The sequence below is a fragment of the Amblyomma americanum genome, chromosome 6 (genome assembly GCF_052857255.1).
Source record: "Amblyomma americanum isolate KBUSLIRL-KWMA chromosome 6, ASM5285725v1, whole genome shotgun sequence".
NCBI lineage: Eukaryota > Metazoa > Arthropoda > Arachnida > Ixodida > Ixodidae > Amblyomma > Amblyomma americanum.
Genome location: NC_135502.1, coordinates 22,279,837 through 22,297,532, shown reverse-complemented (window position 1 = coordinate 22,297,532; position 17,696 = coordinate 22,279,837). Strand labels below are relative to the sequence as shown.

The window sequence follows — 17,696 nt, the reverse complement described above, 5'->3', positions numbered from 1 at the left end:
CAGTAAGTGCAAATATTGAACATTTCTAATAAAATCGAATACCTGTTTGGTACTAAAATATTTTAGAAAATGATAAACAAGCAGATGTTACCCTTATTTTTTTCAAAATAGTGTACGGGTCGTTGAAAATGAAATAAAGCCAGACTGCCTCAGCCCCATATAAAAAACATGATGTGCACAGAAATGTATACTAGTTGATTAGACAGCATAACAGTATCCAACCTGCAATGTGAACATGATGGCTTGTGAAACCCCATCAATTCAGTCCGGGTTATGCCCGGGTTATCCTAAGGCTGATTGATAAAATGCTTCGCAGCCCTGGCTGCTATGTAGCAGCCTCAGATGTATCCGCCTCGCAAGGCAGCTACATCGTGCAAACACCTGTAGGCCGTGACAAGCGCCCAATTTTGGTGTGCTGGAAGAACAACGCGAATGCAAGTGAGGGGGAACGGTCATTGGTGCCAGAACTGCTTTTAAAAAGGAAAAAGAAATGAGCTGCGGCTTGCCAGTCAGCGTCCGAAACCAGCACGGAGGTGGGTTCGGACGAGCGGAGAATGCGCATGCTGACAGCTGTCGTCACCGCTGACAAGCGGCGAAGCGCAGAAACCGAAACTATGCGAGCAGACTATCTTGTGGCCTAGCGACAGAGGCCCTCCAGACATTGTCATGCCTGCCGTTATGCCCACTTAAGAGGTGCGGGGTTTATAATGTGCCTACAGGATCACTTATCCTGTTGAGAGACATTTCTGCTCTCCCCTTCGGGAGCCCCGCGTAAAATTCCGAGAGTAGGCTTTCCCACATACCGTAGTTGACCAAAACAAGATAGCGGTGGTCATGTTCGGTGAGTTAGAGACATATATCAGTGTGGGCAGAAAAAAAGAAAAAATAATGTTGCCCAGCCCACGATGAATGCCATGGATGTGGGCATCACGTATGCAACGTATTACGGAAAGGTAAAAAAGCACGCTTTCGCGTTGAAGTCATCGGTCATTTTGTTTACAGCATGTGTGATGTGGGAAAGGCCATTTACGCAATTTCGCATAAGGTGAAGTCTAGTGGCGTCTCTCTGCGATCGGCCCACACGATAAATGATTGAGAAGGAAGGGAACAGGACCTCTGTATTGTTTCACCGAAACTTTATACCTTGATCATAGGATAATTTTTGCCCAGATATTGTGGTTTCACCACGGTCAAATTTATGAAAGTCTGCACAGTACACGATCACTGAAGAGACGAATATCAAATATATTCGATTCGTATTCGAAATTTGGAATATTTGCACACACCTTCCCTAAAGGAAAGGAAAGGATCAGTGCAAGCATCAGACTCCATGTTCATCTTCATGTCAGTCTTTTCTGAGAATCTTGCGCAGGTCTTTGGAAAGCCTTCACATGGTCACAATGGCAGCAAAGCTATACTCTGCTGAGGCTTGAAGGCAGCCTCGCCTTCCTATAAAGATGAGGCACAGGAAAAATTTTTTGAGGCACTTTTGTTCATAGACTTCAACTTTCCGCATACTGTAGCCTTGTCACACATATTACACTCTTGTAGTTTGTGCCCACAAAACATTGCCCTCACACTACAGTTGTGGTAGCATACATTCAGGTAAATATGACATCTGGGCCACCAAAATACATGCATGTAGGTAAATTCATTTAGGTCAACAAAAGGGTAATAGAATGGACTGATCAAAGGTAAACAGCAGGAGACCATAAGAAGTCAGGTTGGAAGAGCAGATAAGGAAGCTTGCAGGAACAGGGTGACGATACTGGCAGAGAATTGGGCTAATTTAACAATAGGAGAGGTCCTGCAGTGGATTATCTGACTGATGATGAAGGGCACTTACTGTGCATTGCCACTTACTGTGCATGGTGGCGGCCGCAGTGGTCTTCATGTGGCCGAGCACCAGGGCCACAATGTGGTTGAAAGTCATTCGGGAGAACCCACCCTGTGAGTGGCGCACGTAGTCCACGTGCCTGCGGATCTCTAGCCTGCATGCGCACACAAACAAACATATGGGTGTTTAGCAGCAGTGCTGACAGCCAGTGCACTCCTTCCACTGCAGTATTTCGATTCGAAGCAAATTCACGGCTACAGTCGACGACCGATTTTTCGGACTCTCTAGGGACCACGAAAACAACAGAAAAATCAGACAGTCCGAAATATCAAATTTCACTGAAAAAAATCATGAACTTATTATAAATATGCTGGAGAAAGGAGTCAGTTGTACTGCACACATTCTAAAGCTCATAACTAAACTTCGCCGTGCGACATTTGCACAGACGACGGGCGGCGACCGCTTTCGCGAGCTCGGCCTGGCTGTACTGCCTTCGGCATGTCGTTGATGAACGCACGGGTGGGGACAAAGTCTAAATGGGAAAGCAAGCACACCGCTGGAGGAACTGCACTGCGCCTGCAGAACGATGGGCCTGGAATGAGAACACGAAGGTGGCGAAACAATAAGAACCGCGAAACAGCCGAAGCAGGCGCTCCGTCGGCGTTTGCCTTCGTCATTAGACCTAGCGACTAGAGAAAACCGGCATCGTATCCGGTGATATGCACTCTGCGGTTGCTTGCATATAATGAGAGGCGTCTCGCCTGTCATCGAAACGCCAGCTGTTTACGGTTTTGCGATGGTAAAGTCACGGTTTCGGTGCCTTTTTCCACGGGTACGCTGACCTTTGAAATGCACCACAGTTTCCTCCCACACTCGCCATCTCTGCGAAGCCGAACGCCTCCCACGCGAACTCTGACTAGTATTCAAGTTCGTGCGGCAGAAGATATTCAAGAACAGTACGAATTCGAAACCATGCGGGCGCAATGTGCTGACTCGTGCATAATTACAGCATTGCAAGTTAAGAGGCTGGCTCCCTTTAAATTTGAATTTCGTTTTGTTCGATGAAGTTTTTGATCTCTCCTACAGTTTGAATTAATGAGGTTCCCCAGCACACATTATATGGCGGCTTGGCTTTGGCGGCAATTGCGAACAAGGCCCGAAAAATCGAGCAGTCAGTTGCGGTACGTCCGAAATTTCAGGCGCTCTTATACATTCACTCTATCGGTCATGTCACGGTGCTGCAAAAAAGTCCGAATAATCAAGCATGTCCGAAAAATCAGGCGTCCGAGTTTTCGGTCGTCGACTATAACAACTATGTTTTCTTTGAACAATTTCAAAGCAAATAATATGTGCCTTAAAAAAAAGATTGAATACATAACATGGTAGATTCGAAACAATTTACTCCCCTAACACACAAGGCAAAGCGAGCTCAAAAATTTCAAGCAGAACATTTTAAGCTCATGTAAAATGTTTACCTGCCTGGTAGCACATAACTGACTTCCATGTAAATTCTTAAAATAGAATGCTTAAGAGTTAGCATTCCAAACAGCAAACATTTAGATCGAATCTAATTTTGAACTTTTTATTAGTGCCTTGAATATTCACATGAGCCTAACCAATAGGCAACCAGAGGCCCTGACAGAGCTTTTAAATGACACCTGAAATGACATGCACAGAGGCTAAATAAAAGCAACAGACAATCACCAATCATCCTCTCGCAAAAATCCTTTTTTAGCTTGCACAGCACCACCAACGCCAGCAATGAGAAAATGAAAAGGGTAATTTTCTGAAATCAACTAGACCAAGCCATAAAAACTAAATATAACGGGCCGGAACTGCACCCTAATCATGAGTATGTCACCACACTCAGTTTACATTTTTTTCAGCAGCTTGCTCCCCACTTTAATACTATGCACTGCAGTCTTCAACTTGCTGTGTCCCTTGCCTGCTTGGTCTACAAATGTCAATGCAGCTTCTGGCAAGACATCAGCCCCACACAAATGAAAACTCTTGGCACGTTTCGCAGCGACTGACATTGGACGTAGCCGCAAAGCGCGGGAATGGGAATTTACAAATATTTGTATATTACCGGCTCACATTTCAGGGCTTGTAGACGGCATGAAATCTCATTAGAATTTATTCTACATAATGCAGGCATTTTATAGCCACTTCCAAAACCATTTCATCGACCCTTTGAGGAGAACTTTGGAAGCACTGAGATAAACGAGCGATCCGCCTTTCTCACTAGATGCGGCACCCTCTGGGGAGTGGCAAAAATTCGCCTGCTACTTGACTGAAAACAGACTCAAGAGGGAGACAGGTGTGATCCGGTTTCATGAGGAGACAGCTGTGCCTGCGAAGTGGCAAGTGTGTGCTTGACAGCTGCCACCATGTGTCGCATGTGCCTGTCACTAACATGAACTGAACATGTGCAGTAGCAGCAGGCGGTTTAATTTTCAACCAGTGGAGCTGAAGGAGAAGTGCACATGCGCAGAGCAGCCTTGTGAAACAGGAGGATTGGAGGATTAGACCACTGATGATGAATGCATCTGCCAGACAAACGACAGCAGACTCCATATCAATAATTTGGTACCTTACACAAACTATGAAGACAAAAAACCACCCTTAACTACATTTTCAACCACTTGAAATCTATCATGACTTCTGTTGTGTTTTATATCCCTCACTGAAAACAAAATGCCAACAATGCCTACTTCTTTTGTGCGACACAAGAGGAGGCAGCAGCCAGCAATCATTAACAGACAAATCCAGTTTGATTCAATAAACGCTTTCGGCCGTTTAACAACATCGGGAGAGAAAACCAGAATGAACAAGAGCAGAAAACTCACTCTGTATAGTTGGGCTGCTGCTTCTTCACCATCTGTACTATTTTCATTATCTGCTGCTCAGTCTATAAAAGAAAAGATGAAAAATGATGTGTCAAAGCAACCTCTTCGGCTTGCTTACTGCAATACACTGCAATACAATGCAAGAGTTTAGCTCACATTTGCACAGGCGAGACACAGAGACCATCCTTATAACTTTACCGAAGCACCATGATGCACCTTTGGTAGGAATTGTACACCATAGAGTTTTAACTCTTAAACCTATTATAGCGCGAAAGCATTCCCAAATCACCAAGGCCAAATTTTGGCAATGGCCTGGGCCAAATTTGGAGGTCGCCATTGTGCCGGGCATGCTCAATTATGGTTGGACATCTATTTTGGTCCAAATAGACCAAGATCAAATTTCGGTAGTGGCCCAGACCAAATTTTGGAAATGACCCGGCCAAATTTGGAGGTAGCCATAGTGTCAGGCATGCTCAATTACAGTTGGACATTGTTTTTGATCCAAATCTCCCAAGGTCAGATTTCGGGGATGGCCCGGGCCAAATCTGGAGGTTTCCATCGTGTCTGGCATGCTCAATTATGTATGGCTGGACATCATTTTGGTAAAAATCGGGGAAGGTCAAATTTCGGAGGTGGCCCGCGCCAAAGCCTGTTGCTAAGCGGGTCTGCGAGGTTACACCAAGGTCAAAGTTACGCACATCCCGAAAATCGACTTACGCACCTATTAGAGCTCTCGCTCTAAAACCCAATGACATCAAGAATAGCATCGGACACGGCACGCTGTAACAGGAGATTTTGATAATTGCTGCATAGTCCATGCAGCATCAGACATCACACTTTGCGGAGTTGTCCGTTCGTAGTCACGACTGCCGTTGTGCACCTGTTAGGTGCATGAGCAGCTCTGTAGCATGGAATTCAGGTTTGAGCAGAGCTATTTGGACGACCTCTTGCCACGCTGGTCATACATGAGCATAAAAAATATTCCCCGCAAAAGGTGATAATGGGCATTACACGTATAAGCGACAGAAAGCAGAAAATATCGTCCACACGAGTCCAGCATTGCCCCACCTCACAGAAACTTCAAGCTCACAAAAAAGCTACCAGAGTTAAGGGACTGATGCGAAATGGATCAACACTAATGCGTTGTCAACGCTTTTTGTCCTTCGGTGGACCGAAGACTGCTCATGCATGCATGTAGCATAAAAGTACACCATGGAAGTCCACACCGTGAAGTTACTGTCCATTTACTGCAAAATTCGGCACATAAGAAAAGAATGCTACACCAGAGTCATGTTCATTATAAAGGGGCTTCATCAATTTCACACAATTTGGAGCAGTTGGCAAAATTTTCCCTATTTTTATCAGGATTGCACAGATTATCTGGTTCGGTGCAACGGTGGCATCACTGCACTGACTAAATGAGTGGCACACCTTCAAAACTCATCGCCACAGTTCCCCGAGCATTTGCAGGCGCCGAGGGCATAAAATTAGGCAGCAACAAAAGCTGTCTCCACAGGCACAGACCTCTTAACTCTGACTTCGCCCCACAATCCAACAGGAAGCATCAAACAGCATATTAGAGTGCACTTAAGGACATGTTCTTTGAACTGTTTATTCAGCATGTGCATAAAATAGATTCATCTCAAACGAACTGAACAAAAAATTCTAGTAACGACCATTAGGTTACAATTCTGTGTTTGGTCACAGTGTTTGGTCACCAGTGCCTACCTTGCTCTTGGTTGGGGAGCCTCCACGGCTGGAATACATGGATTCCACGTCGGAGCATGGAGCAGCAGAGCGCTCCATGTGCCAATGTAGGTCATAGAACTCTGGCACCTGTGACCGGTCCAATGCAATGTATAGACCTCCTGCATGTTTGCAAACAAACGAGGTGGCGCTGCAGTCGCTAGCGAGCTCGTGGTAGGCAAGAGGCCAGGGAGCAGCGCCGCGGAGAGATGTTCAGCGTGGGTTATCAAGGCTTGTAGGCGCATTTTCAGTTTCCGCAAATCACAGTTTCCGCAAATCACAATTTTCAGTTTCCGCAAATTTCTCTAAGCGCACGAGCTCGTGTTGGCCACATACAGCGTATTCGGAGAAATAGTTGGGCACTCTGTATTGTATATAGGATTAGTGGTAAACAGAAAGCGTTGCTGCCATTGATTTGAATACTAGAAAGAGTAAAATAACCAGTTTTTGACACTGTTAGCCGGAATGATTTCACTTCGGGACAATAGTGAGAGGAACCGCTGGTGTTGCGGTCACCGTCTGCTAACACACGTGCCGCGCAGTGCGAAAAGTAGGGACAGCGTGGTGTCCGCACTCTTCTCTGTCTCGATTAAGCGCTGTTTTTCACCACAAGCACCGGGCAGGTCAACTTCTAATCGAGTTGGTGAAAAATTTCAATTCCTGAAATTAGTTTCTTTCCTTTCCTATAGGCCTGGGGTCTTCATATGTTTCTTGAAAATTTATAGCAAAATATATATAGAGTAGAAATTTATAAAATTACGCTTTTTAAATGTGTGGCGGTGATTGCATTTGTGATGGTCCCGGCGCCACCAGAATTACGCGGGTTTATTCCGACAAGGAGCATCACCATCATAGTATCACCGCGAAGAGAAGAGATCAAAGGTTCCGTTTATTTCAATGCCGCATTTCTTTGACCAAAAGCAAAAGTTACGTCACCTTAAACGAGAGAATAAACTTTAGGATCGTTTTCTGAGCATTCACATTTTCTGCGATCGGCATCACTCACTCCTTCGAAATGAAAATATAATGATTCCGTTTGTTGTGAACAAATCCTGATACGTTGAGGACTAATAAATCACTCGATTTTTTTTCCACACGTACAGCAGTATGTCAGTTATTTTTGTAAGAAACGTTTTCATGTACAGATGCATGCGTAAGTATCCAACAGTGACGCAGGATCCAACAGTGACGCAGCTGTCAATACATGCCGCTTCTGCAGTGAGCAGTTATAATGAAGCAGCCAGTATGCGGCAGCTGCGGTAGGCGCGGGCAGGCGGAACCTGTTTTGCCTACCGTGCGAAAGTCGCTACTGACATCAGCACCACCGCATCTTCGTGACGTCGCGGCGTGAAGGAGATCTATACGCACGCAAACAGCCAGCTCGGGTGACTCCAATGGTGCACTCTAATGTATCTATAAGTAACCCCGTTACATGGAATGCCACAGATACTGATCACGGACCACACTCGGGCAAAGGTCATGCATAAACCTAAAAATCATGAAGCAAAAAACACCTAGTAAACAAACTTCCATTCGCAACACAGAGGATGAACAAGAGCGTCACATTCTGTGGGCCTGAAGGGGGTAGCTGCACTGGTGTTCCTCCAGTTTCTTGTGGTTGCTTATCGTCCATGCGATGGCCTCGCTTGATCCCACCCAAGCTTATGCTAATATCTTTTGTGCATGATTCCAAGTATCCTATGGCTGCAATCACTTAAGGAATCCCTTTTGAGGGCCACAATTGATGGCAGGCCCTTAAGGTGCATGGCCAACTAAAACATTCAACCACAACCATCAACGGCACAACAGCGTGGGCATAAAGGAGTTTAATATTTTGTTAGATGCTGCAGAATGCTGTAATGGTCGCCCACTCATGGCTGTTGCTACAGACAGAAACAATTTGGAAATCCTTTGACATGCACCCTGAGAGTGTGACTTGCAACTGGTACCTATCGGCATTGGCACAGGAAAGAATCTTCTCAACAGAACTGCATAATGGCCAAAGCGGTGCTTCATGGCAACCAAAACCAGTGCGAAACACTGAACACAACAGAACACTAGAACAACAGAAGACTAGCCAATCAAAACATAAAATTCACACTTCCTTCATAGATGAAGTGCACTTTCAGAAACTTGAACAGACAGTGGTGCCTCTTTATCCCAAACGTAATTTTGAGAAGAAGCCAGACCACATGAAGCACATCTTTGCACAAAAAGCACACTGCCAAAAATATGAAAGTGAATGCCCACCTGTCCTCTTGCCCTTGTGGTCAGCAGGGGGGCCCACTGGCCTTGGCCTCGGCTCGATGCTCAATACACGCAGCTTCACATCCTCGGGTTCAGCACGAACTGGCGGAGATTTCCGACGCAGCAGCAGCGGCGAGGGCTGCGCCTGTGGCAGCTGGCACTGTCCTACTTCCCCATTTCCAAGGTCTCCCGCCTCCCTGATCGTAGCAACAGCTCCCCTGGGGCTCTCTACTTCATCCTCTCCCTCCTCCTCATCCACGACATGGTGGTTGTTCACCTCCTGGTCCGCCTGCGAAAATGATCGCCACAAGCATTGTTCACCCAATCAACCGTCAATAAAAATGAAGAAGTCTGCAATTTAAGCTTAGAGATCAGCTTTTTTCTTTTTTTTTGAAGTGATGGTGGCACAAACACTTCTCAGGCTCCAAGGTAAATAGCACCACTGTGAAATTGTGAAAACTTCTCCACTGCCACAGCCTGATGTGCGGCTGCAGTACGTAAAAAAAAAATCGGAACCCAAGCAAAATCGACTTGTGGAAATCGGCACAAACACTTTCAAGAACAAGCGAGGGGAAATGAAGGTGCGATGCGACTGTTGTGCACTCACCTCATCTCGGCAAACAGCGAAATATGTGGCAGTTTTTAGAGTAATAAAGGATTTATTCAGGTTAAATGCAATCATAACATACTGTACCCAAACTCCTTGTGTCCACATGCTGAAATAAAACCTGGCCGTACACAAGATGTGGCTACCCTATCTGCCATTTCCTAATCTCTCCACCTGACTGCCTCAGCTACATTTTTTCTTACCTTGGAATACACGTGGTTACCGCCATATTTGTTTCTTTATTGCATTTGTGCTATTGTGTCATGCCTGCTTGCCACATTACATGCCTTACCACCAGGTACTTTTTCCTGCAGTTACTAGCCCACACCACCGCGGTGGCTGAGTGGTTATGGCGCTCGGCTGCTGGCCCGAAAGACGCAAGTTCAATCCCGGCCGCGGCGGTCGAATTTCGGTGGAGGCGAAATTCTAGAGGCCCATGTACTGTGCGATATCAGTGCACGTTAAGAACCCCAGGTGGTCGAAATTTCTGGAGCCCTTCACTACAGCGTCTCTCATAGCCTGAGTCGCTTTGGGACGTTAAACCCCTTAAACCAAACCAACCAGTTACTAGCCCACATTGCTAACCTAAATAACCTTATTTTTCCCTCTTGATTTCCACCAGGATATCAATACCTCGAGCTTGTTTCATACTCTCAAGCATACCCCATTTATAAAAATTAATCCCACAGTGAACATGTTCACATTTTAGACCAAGGTCAGAAACAACCAGAGTATACGGTAGCCAGCATTTAAATAATTCAAAGCACCAAGCAATTATTGCTGCTTGTAGCACAATATCTATATGGTATACCCTCCTATAAACATTATGCCAATTGTACCAATTCGGGCACTGCACAGGCCTCATTCTTAAGCCCGAGCCCAGCCCGGGCCCTAGGCTCAAAACCAGTCTGGTCAAGGCCTGCGGCTTCAAGCCTGGGCCCAGACCGGCCCAGGCCTGCTTGATGATCATGAAGCCTGCATAAAGCCTGGCCAGAGCCCAAACCCGTGGAAGCAGAAGAGGTAAATTGCCGACTGCAGGTAGCCTCCTAACACACAAGTAATGAAGCCGCAGCCAAAAACGCTCAAGTCACAGTACCGCTTCAAAAAATTTGTTTCGTGAACACAAAACACAAAAAGAGAAGATGACCAGGGTTCGCCTGCTCTGCTTTTTGAATAGTTATCTCATCTGATTAGCTCCAAAGTTGTGATAGCCAATTGAAAAAGGCTGCCTGCATACACACAACCTTTCAGTTACCTCTAAATGTTCAACCGGAACCAATTTTTATGGCCCACCACTTCAATAAAACATCCTCATAGCTGTAGCATCACTTGTTTAAGGGGGGACGTGGCAAACAAAATTGCCTATTTGGTCCAAATTTCTATTTTTTGTAACCCTCAGGTGCTTCAATACAATATACAATATACAGTGCTTCAATACAGTCAGTGGACTGTGCTTCTGATGGTCCTGGTACCAGAATCCTGCTGGTTTCCCCGCAATAGAGCATTACCAAATTAGTATAGTAAAAGCTCATTAGCCCTTTCGGCCCTGGTGGAGTCAACTGACACCACTACACAAATGTTCTGCTCTTGCCTCAGTAACCAATAAAAATATTCATTTTTACCAGGATAGTTCCTCCTGGACCCTCTTATCAGTATCACTGTTCTGGCATTCTCACTGAGCTGCACTAGACTGTCTAGTGCAGAAGTAGCAGCATGGTAGGCGTGACCAAAAAGCCAGAGGTTATTGAGCTCAGATTATTAAATGTGCTGTTATATGCTTAATCCAAGCTCATATCCAAGTCAAACATTACTGAATGCATAGAGGCTTCACTGCACCATGTATTTCACACGTGCGATTTTGGTACCACCAAGGCTGAACAGTTGCCAGAGGGGGCCATTGAGTTATGACTGGTAATCTTTGTAGCAGAAGATTTGCTAGCCTTTTTGCATATGCATCTATACTAATGAATTTGCTGGACATGAATATTTCTCAGGAAAATTAGGCTAAATCTGAAGCCAGCTTTTTGACAAACTGGAAAAGGAAAATTTTGGCTATCAGAGGTGAATGTGGAATGAGCCTGGCAATGACAGTGCAGATGTTGGCGAACAGCAACTGGAGCAAAAAAAAAACAGTGAAGAAATGGACACCTGACTGAGCTTTTATTTCTTTTTTAGTGTGCAAGCACTAAGGCTTCCTATCTTTAAAAGCCCTTTGTGCGTTTGTCTGAAGCCAGCGAGACCTGCAGAAATAAAAAATATGGCCATGACTGGATTTCGAACCCGCAGCGGCACTAACGGGTCAGCTTCACTGGCCACTGCGTGAGAGTATTATGCTATCACCGCAACTGATCACTACCGCAGTTCTCAAGCGCTGTGCACCACACGTCGTAGTCTTCATCAACTTCCATCCGTGTGCAATGGATACAGAACACATCGCTATTGCAGTGCCCTCTTAAGGGGGGATGTGGGGATCAGGTCACAAAAATCTCTGAAAAAGCAGATTTTTGAAAAGCACACTTTTTGGTATCTACAACACTCTTTCTAGGTTGTACTGAAATATTTCATCCAAAAATACCTTATTTACACGATTGTAAGTCGACCTATATTTTTAAATTTGAAAATCCGAAGTGGGGGGTCGACTTACAATCGAAACGAAAACATCACACTATAAGTAAAGGACAGACAAACGAGATAACAGGCATGCTACAGCGTGGTTGCATTTTTTCTGCGTGGCTTCGTCGCATCGCTCTTGGTGCTGGCCTTGAGCAGCGGCTACGTCAACGCGCAAAACTGGCATCCCCTCCCCGCGCGCGCGGGCGGCGGGCAATGGCGGTTATCGATAAGCAGCAAACTGGCACCCCACACGTGGCTTCTGACTGCGGTTGCTGATGAGCGGCGCCGGGCTGATAATGCAATCGCGTTCTAAGGGAAGCTCAAGCGTCCAAGTTTTCTTTTTACTTGCAAATGTGCGCTCGGCGCTCAAGGGAGCGTTGATAGTTGATGGAAGGGCCGCTGTTGCAATCGAGGCGGCACCTCCACACGGAACGGTAGCGGTGCCGGGGAGTGTCAGTAGCTGACAGAAGAGCCGACATTTACGTGTAGTTTCTCTTTGGCTCTGATGCATTCGACTACTGCCGGTCGCGTTTCACAAGTTTTTAATGTAGTGCTTCGTCAGTCGTCATTTGTGCTCTAGGTCCGGCAAGCGACCGGCGCTCGTTCACGGCTACATTCAAGATGGCTGCCGCTCTTCTATGCCGAAGAAACGAACAGCTGCATGCCGGGCCGCAAGTTCGACGTTCGCAACGGGTGATACAGGTGTGGCAGCTGCAGCGAGGGAAATTTTCAGCTGTTCCATGCGATGTCGTGATGTGGCTGTTTGCGAAGTGCGGATTTCGCTGGATGATGATGTTAGAACAATGTGCTGTGGGACCACAGCAGCGATCACGACGGCAACGCTAGTGAGGACGATGGTGCAAGTGTGGACAAGTAGTCCAGTGACTAATACATTTTCGTTTTGGAATGTGCCCACGGGCCCGCCCGCACCCGTTAACTGATAGCGGCTGGGAATAAACTGTGGCTCCTAGATAATGCTATCACGTTCAACTATTCAAGACCAAGCTTGAACAACCTCGGAAGTTTTTTTCATTTTTTGGAAATGTGATTTGGGGGTCAACTTACATTCGAGTCGACTTACAATCGTGTAAATACGGTAAACTCTAAGCGGTCCAAGTAAATATATTTGTCAGCATCTACACACAGACAGTGTGTGCTATTTTAGAACTTTCAGGCTTGTTTTCTCGAAACTTTGTTTTGCGCTTGTCACCTAGCTTGTGGAAAGCATAACACTGCAATGGGAGGACGGATTTTAATCCCGTTTGTTTTGTTGCAATTGCTGCAATTGCTGAAATGTGTCTTACGTCAAGACAGTCTCAGATTTACCGTTTAGGCTCACAATTTTTTATTACACTAATTGGAGCATGATACATTCTAAACATAAAGAGAAGGTGCATACTATACTATGTATGTATGCATACTATGTTGTTTAGAAAAAGAGCAGAAAAATTTAAGAAGAAATTAAGAGGATCATGACAGACCATAGTTCTTAGCAACTATTAAAAACATTTACAGACCCATCACCCATTTTGCTGTCATGCTAGGCTTTCTACAAGCAAGCAACATGTGACCAGCATATAAACAATGATAAAAAAATTACTGAAGATATCATTGTGAAACTTTGTAGCTGTCTGATGCTATTTCAAGCCAGTCTGCCAAGTTTCATCTCTCCAAGTCAAAAAATAAAGTTTGCTCCGATCCCCTCATCCCGCCTTAAGGTGCATCAAGTAGTCCCAAAATCTTAGTGCTCTACCACTAAGGTACTCAATCACAGATTTCGCTGATTTTGCCTGAAGCTGACCATAGAACCCTAGCCTCGAATTGAAGCGTAATGAAACACGACATGCTAGCACACATACCTCGCACAAGGCCAAGTAAGCTAAATCAACTGATATTTTAACTCCCTTGAGCATTGGCAATAAGCTGCAAGAAGTGGCCAGGATATTAACACTGCAACTCTTGCAGGACGTGCCCTAGATGCTGGAAATAATGTAATATGTTTGGGTGCTTTTTCTATAGAACGCCTGTACGGTGCACTCATGGACAGATTCTGCTTTCTCCCTGCCCGAGAGATATCTGAGTCACGTAGGGCTATGGATGAGGTGGAATTACTTGCCACCTGTGCAGAACATTTGGTCAAGAAGCACACACTACAGATTATCTATGAACTCTTGAACTGTGAACACCAGATATGATAGCAGACGCCAGCCAGACACAATGTTTCATGCCTGCTGAGTACTGCTTATAGAAGAGGACTCTAAAGATATTGGGAAAGCCTTCGTCTCGTCCACAGATGCCTTCCAAAAAAGCTATGCAAGTTTTGAACATATGCATTGCTGACATGACGTATTATAATCTGGAACACTCACTTGTCTGCGATGAGAACAAGGAGAAGTGATAAGTTATGGTTTATGAGGGTTTAACGTTTAAAGCGACTCAGGCTATGAGGGACGCCGTAGTGAAGGGCTCCGGAAATTTCGACCACCTGGGGGGTCTTTAACGTGCACTGACATCGCACAGTATACAGGCCTCTAGAATTTCGCCTCCATCGGAATTCGACCGCCGCGGCCGGGATCGAACCCGCGTTTTTTGGGCCAGCAGCTGAGCGCCATAACCACTCAGCCACCGCGGCGGCCTGATAAGTTACACCAGGTTAACAAAAGAGAGCGGCAGCTTTTGTGCCAATTGTGCAAGATCCATCTAATACCCCTATGAAGCGGGCAAGTTAAATGCATTTATGGAGAGTCACTCACTATAAGTGCACTTTGTCTCCTTCGCAAGTGGAGTGTCACTCTTAGAAGAGTGCACTCCAGTTAGAGTACGTTCACGGAACACACTGAGTGCAGAGTGCGTAACCTCGATGCCAGCGACTTTAAAAGCACAATAAGTATGGTGCATAAAAAGTACTCAGAAGTTCACTCTACTTACTATACCACTGTTTTTAAAAATTATTTCTTCATTACAGCTACAAGTGAAGCAACAACAAAGAAATGCGATCGGATGCAACTCTGTTGTATGCTGTCATCTTGTTGTCGAAATTCTGGATAGTCTTGGCTGGTCTTTGCTCTTCTTCTATTCAGTTTTTTTCATTGTTGGAAACTGTTTAACTAGTTTTTTTTTCACTATCACGTCAAACAGTCAATTTTTCAGTTTTTTTTTTCTTTTTCATTGACCTCTTCAAATTGAAAATTCCACTCAGTTCATGTCGCCATTTTTTATTACTACCAGTGCACTTTGCCTTTCCGTTTAGCACCACATAGCCTGAAGTGTCACTCGGGATGCCAAAGCGCACTCCCCGCAAGTAAATTTAACTTGTGCGCTTGCCAGGGGCATAACTCTTATGAAGTAAAAATAGAGGTGCTTTGAAGTTCTTCACACTGCAAAATAACACTTTTCATTCACTTTTCGTGAATTGCAGCAACCAAAGCAGTCCCTTTCACATTTTACACCCATTGAGCCCTCATGTATTATTCTGACACCACACTTTTAAATCCATTAACACTAGCACCACAAACTTTTAAAGGGACTGACCACAGATCAAAATGCGCCATGAGGTTATGGCAGAGATTAAAAGATTGTGCCTCATATTGCACGAATTGAGCACTGCAATAGCAAAGAAACAAGCATTTATAATTTTAATCTGGCACTGAAAATCGCACAAAAAGCCATCTTGCGGAGAAACCCGCCATTATCACTGTAGTTCACCACGTGACCTCATCTCTAAAATATGGCTTATTTAAGCGCACAGTGCTTTTCTTTCAGGACTGTTCGTCGTATCTTATTACAGTTCACATTCTCCGGGGCACCCTTTGATGTAAAGCAACACTGGCTTCGCAATGCGAACTATGCGCTTGCAGCTTTTGTAGCTAGATGGTGCCAAAGTTTCAATTTCTTAGATGGACCGGCAACTACGGTCTATTAAAACTTTCATTGACGAGGCGTAAATCATTTTGCCCTAACAGTTTTTGGTGAAATGAACGCTACTCTATACTGAAAATATCTTATTGCCATCTGGCGGGCGAGATATATATTTTTTGGTGCAGCATATTTACCGACGTGCCTTTGCACTAGCTGATCATGGTTTCCAGCATTCGGGTACATGACAACATGCAAATGCAAAGATTTAAAAATTCTTGGGGAAAATTTCATACAGGGTTTTCAATAAAACCAGTGCGGATACAGCACCTTAGACGGTAAGCTTTCCATTATACCGAAAAAAATTGGGTCCTTAAGATTCAGTGTTCTGTCCCTTTTATTTTTACTGCATGTTTACGGGCCTCACGCACTGTAAAAATAGAGCGGAAAATTCTTATCAAAATGCGAAATCCAGGGACAAGAGTTAATCGACCCCCGTTAATTCAGAAATACAGACAACTTGCTAATTTGTATGCTACGAGTCCCGCACCGGTTAACTGGAACAGGCTCCCAAAATAAGGCCGCGTCCAGGTATGATGGCGCAGCTAGAGATAGTCGTAATAGCTCTACTCAAAACCGGACTTCCATGCTGCAGAGGCGATCAAGCACCTATGACGTGAACGAGATGGCTGGTGTGATGAACGGTTGGCCCCGTCTCCACAAACAGCCAGACAGTTTTGTTTCACTTTTCTGGCTTCACACCAGCTCGCAGCAAAGATGGCTCGACCAGCCAGCATCAACCGGCTAGCCTAACATAACTGAGCACAGTTCTGGACGTTGTCTAGAGCATCACTTTTCTGAGATTTTGCTGGTTGAATTCATGGCCACACAGTGGCAGTGTTCCAATGAAAAATTAAAGCAAAAGCACCTGTTTATTGTGTGGTATGTGTTAAAAGACCCGAACTGGCCTAAACCAATAATGTCTTCCCCAATGGAGTCGAACAAACGGTTCCCCGCCGAGCAATCTATGAAGATCAGTCCTTCTCCAGGGGTTTCTATGAGTCTTCAGATGTCTAATTGCAAGCAGTAGCAGAAAACCGAGCAGATTCGGAGTGCGTTTTGGTAGATGATTGCGTGTGCTCCGACAACTGAAACTGCCCATGCCAGTTCTGGTCCGTACATAAGCAGGTGAACACATGCAAATATCTGTGTGTAAGGTGCTAAGATGCTCCGCGAACAGTACCAAAGTAATTCAGTTTGCTGCTGGATTTAACAGTTTAGAACCTGGAGCAGTCTTTAGCTGCAGCTCTTCACACAGTGAAGTACTATTCAGTTTCTCTAGCATCACTCAACATGGCCGTGCAAAGGCATCCAGAGTTACATAGACATTGTACTGTGACTCAGATTAAACTGTCTACAAATCGTGTAGTTAAGATTTCTCTGTATCCATATCAACGATGAACTCTCTGGAGAGGTTTCAGTGCAGAGATTTCATTTCCAAGCAGTTCCCGATAGCGGGGAAAAAAAAAAAAACAGTATTGTTTCTATTTTCATCCTGCTAGAAAAATGCTATTACAACAGACACCAAAAATCAGTAAATAAGCGTTGAGTAATCTTTTCTCTGAAACCATAACGCGGCCTTGTCTCATCCATGCTGCTGCTAGAATGCCAGAAGTGAAACATCCAATAATAAATCAAAAGCAGGACACAAGCGCTCCTTTATGTACAGGCCCAAGCCCAGCCTATGCCCAGTGAAACAGCACACTGTCCATGCCGGCCTGAGCCCATACAGTGCTCCGATACAATTGAGAGTTGTTTAAGACAGCGAGAGACGAGCTCTGGTAGTCTAATAAACTGGCTTTACTGGCATCCTTTTGCAAAAGCTTTTTCTCAGCAAAAAAATACAGCAAGAACTTTTACTGTTCCATAGAGATTAAGCTTC

The 17,696-nt window shown here is 45.0% G+C and overlaps 1 protein-coding gene across 8 annotated transcripts in view; it reads right to left on the bottom strand.

The window, feature by feature from the left end:
- Positions 1 to 17,696, bottom strand: part of LOC144136441 (uncharacterized) — a 44,755-nt gene that overhangs the window by 4,288 nt on the left and 22,771 nt on the right. For 3 of the 8 annotated variants that reach the window (XM_077668765.1, XM_077668766.1, XM_077668769.1), the window contains 5 exons: positions 8,683 to 8,968; positions 6,415 to 6,554; positions 4,687 to 4,748; positions 1,864 to 1,991; positions 1,296 to 1,449 (listed from right to left, as the gene is read on the bottom strand). In XM_077668765.1, the coding sequence (XP_077524891.1) occupies positions 1,388 to 1,449; positions 1,864 to 1,991; positions 4,687 to 4,748; positions 6,415 to 6,554; positions 8,683 to 8,968 (678 nt within the window). In that variant the 3' untranslated portion in view covers positions 1,296 to 1,387. Of the gene's footprint in view, positions 1 to 1,292; positions 1,450 to 1,863; positions 1,992 to 4,686; positions 4,749 to 6,414; positions 6,555 to 8,682; positions 8,969 to 17,696 lie in introns of those variants that run through there. The other 5 variants (XM_077668767.1, XM_077668763.1, XM_077668764.1 and 2 more) reach the window with 4 other exon arrangements.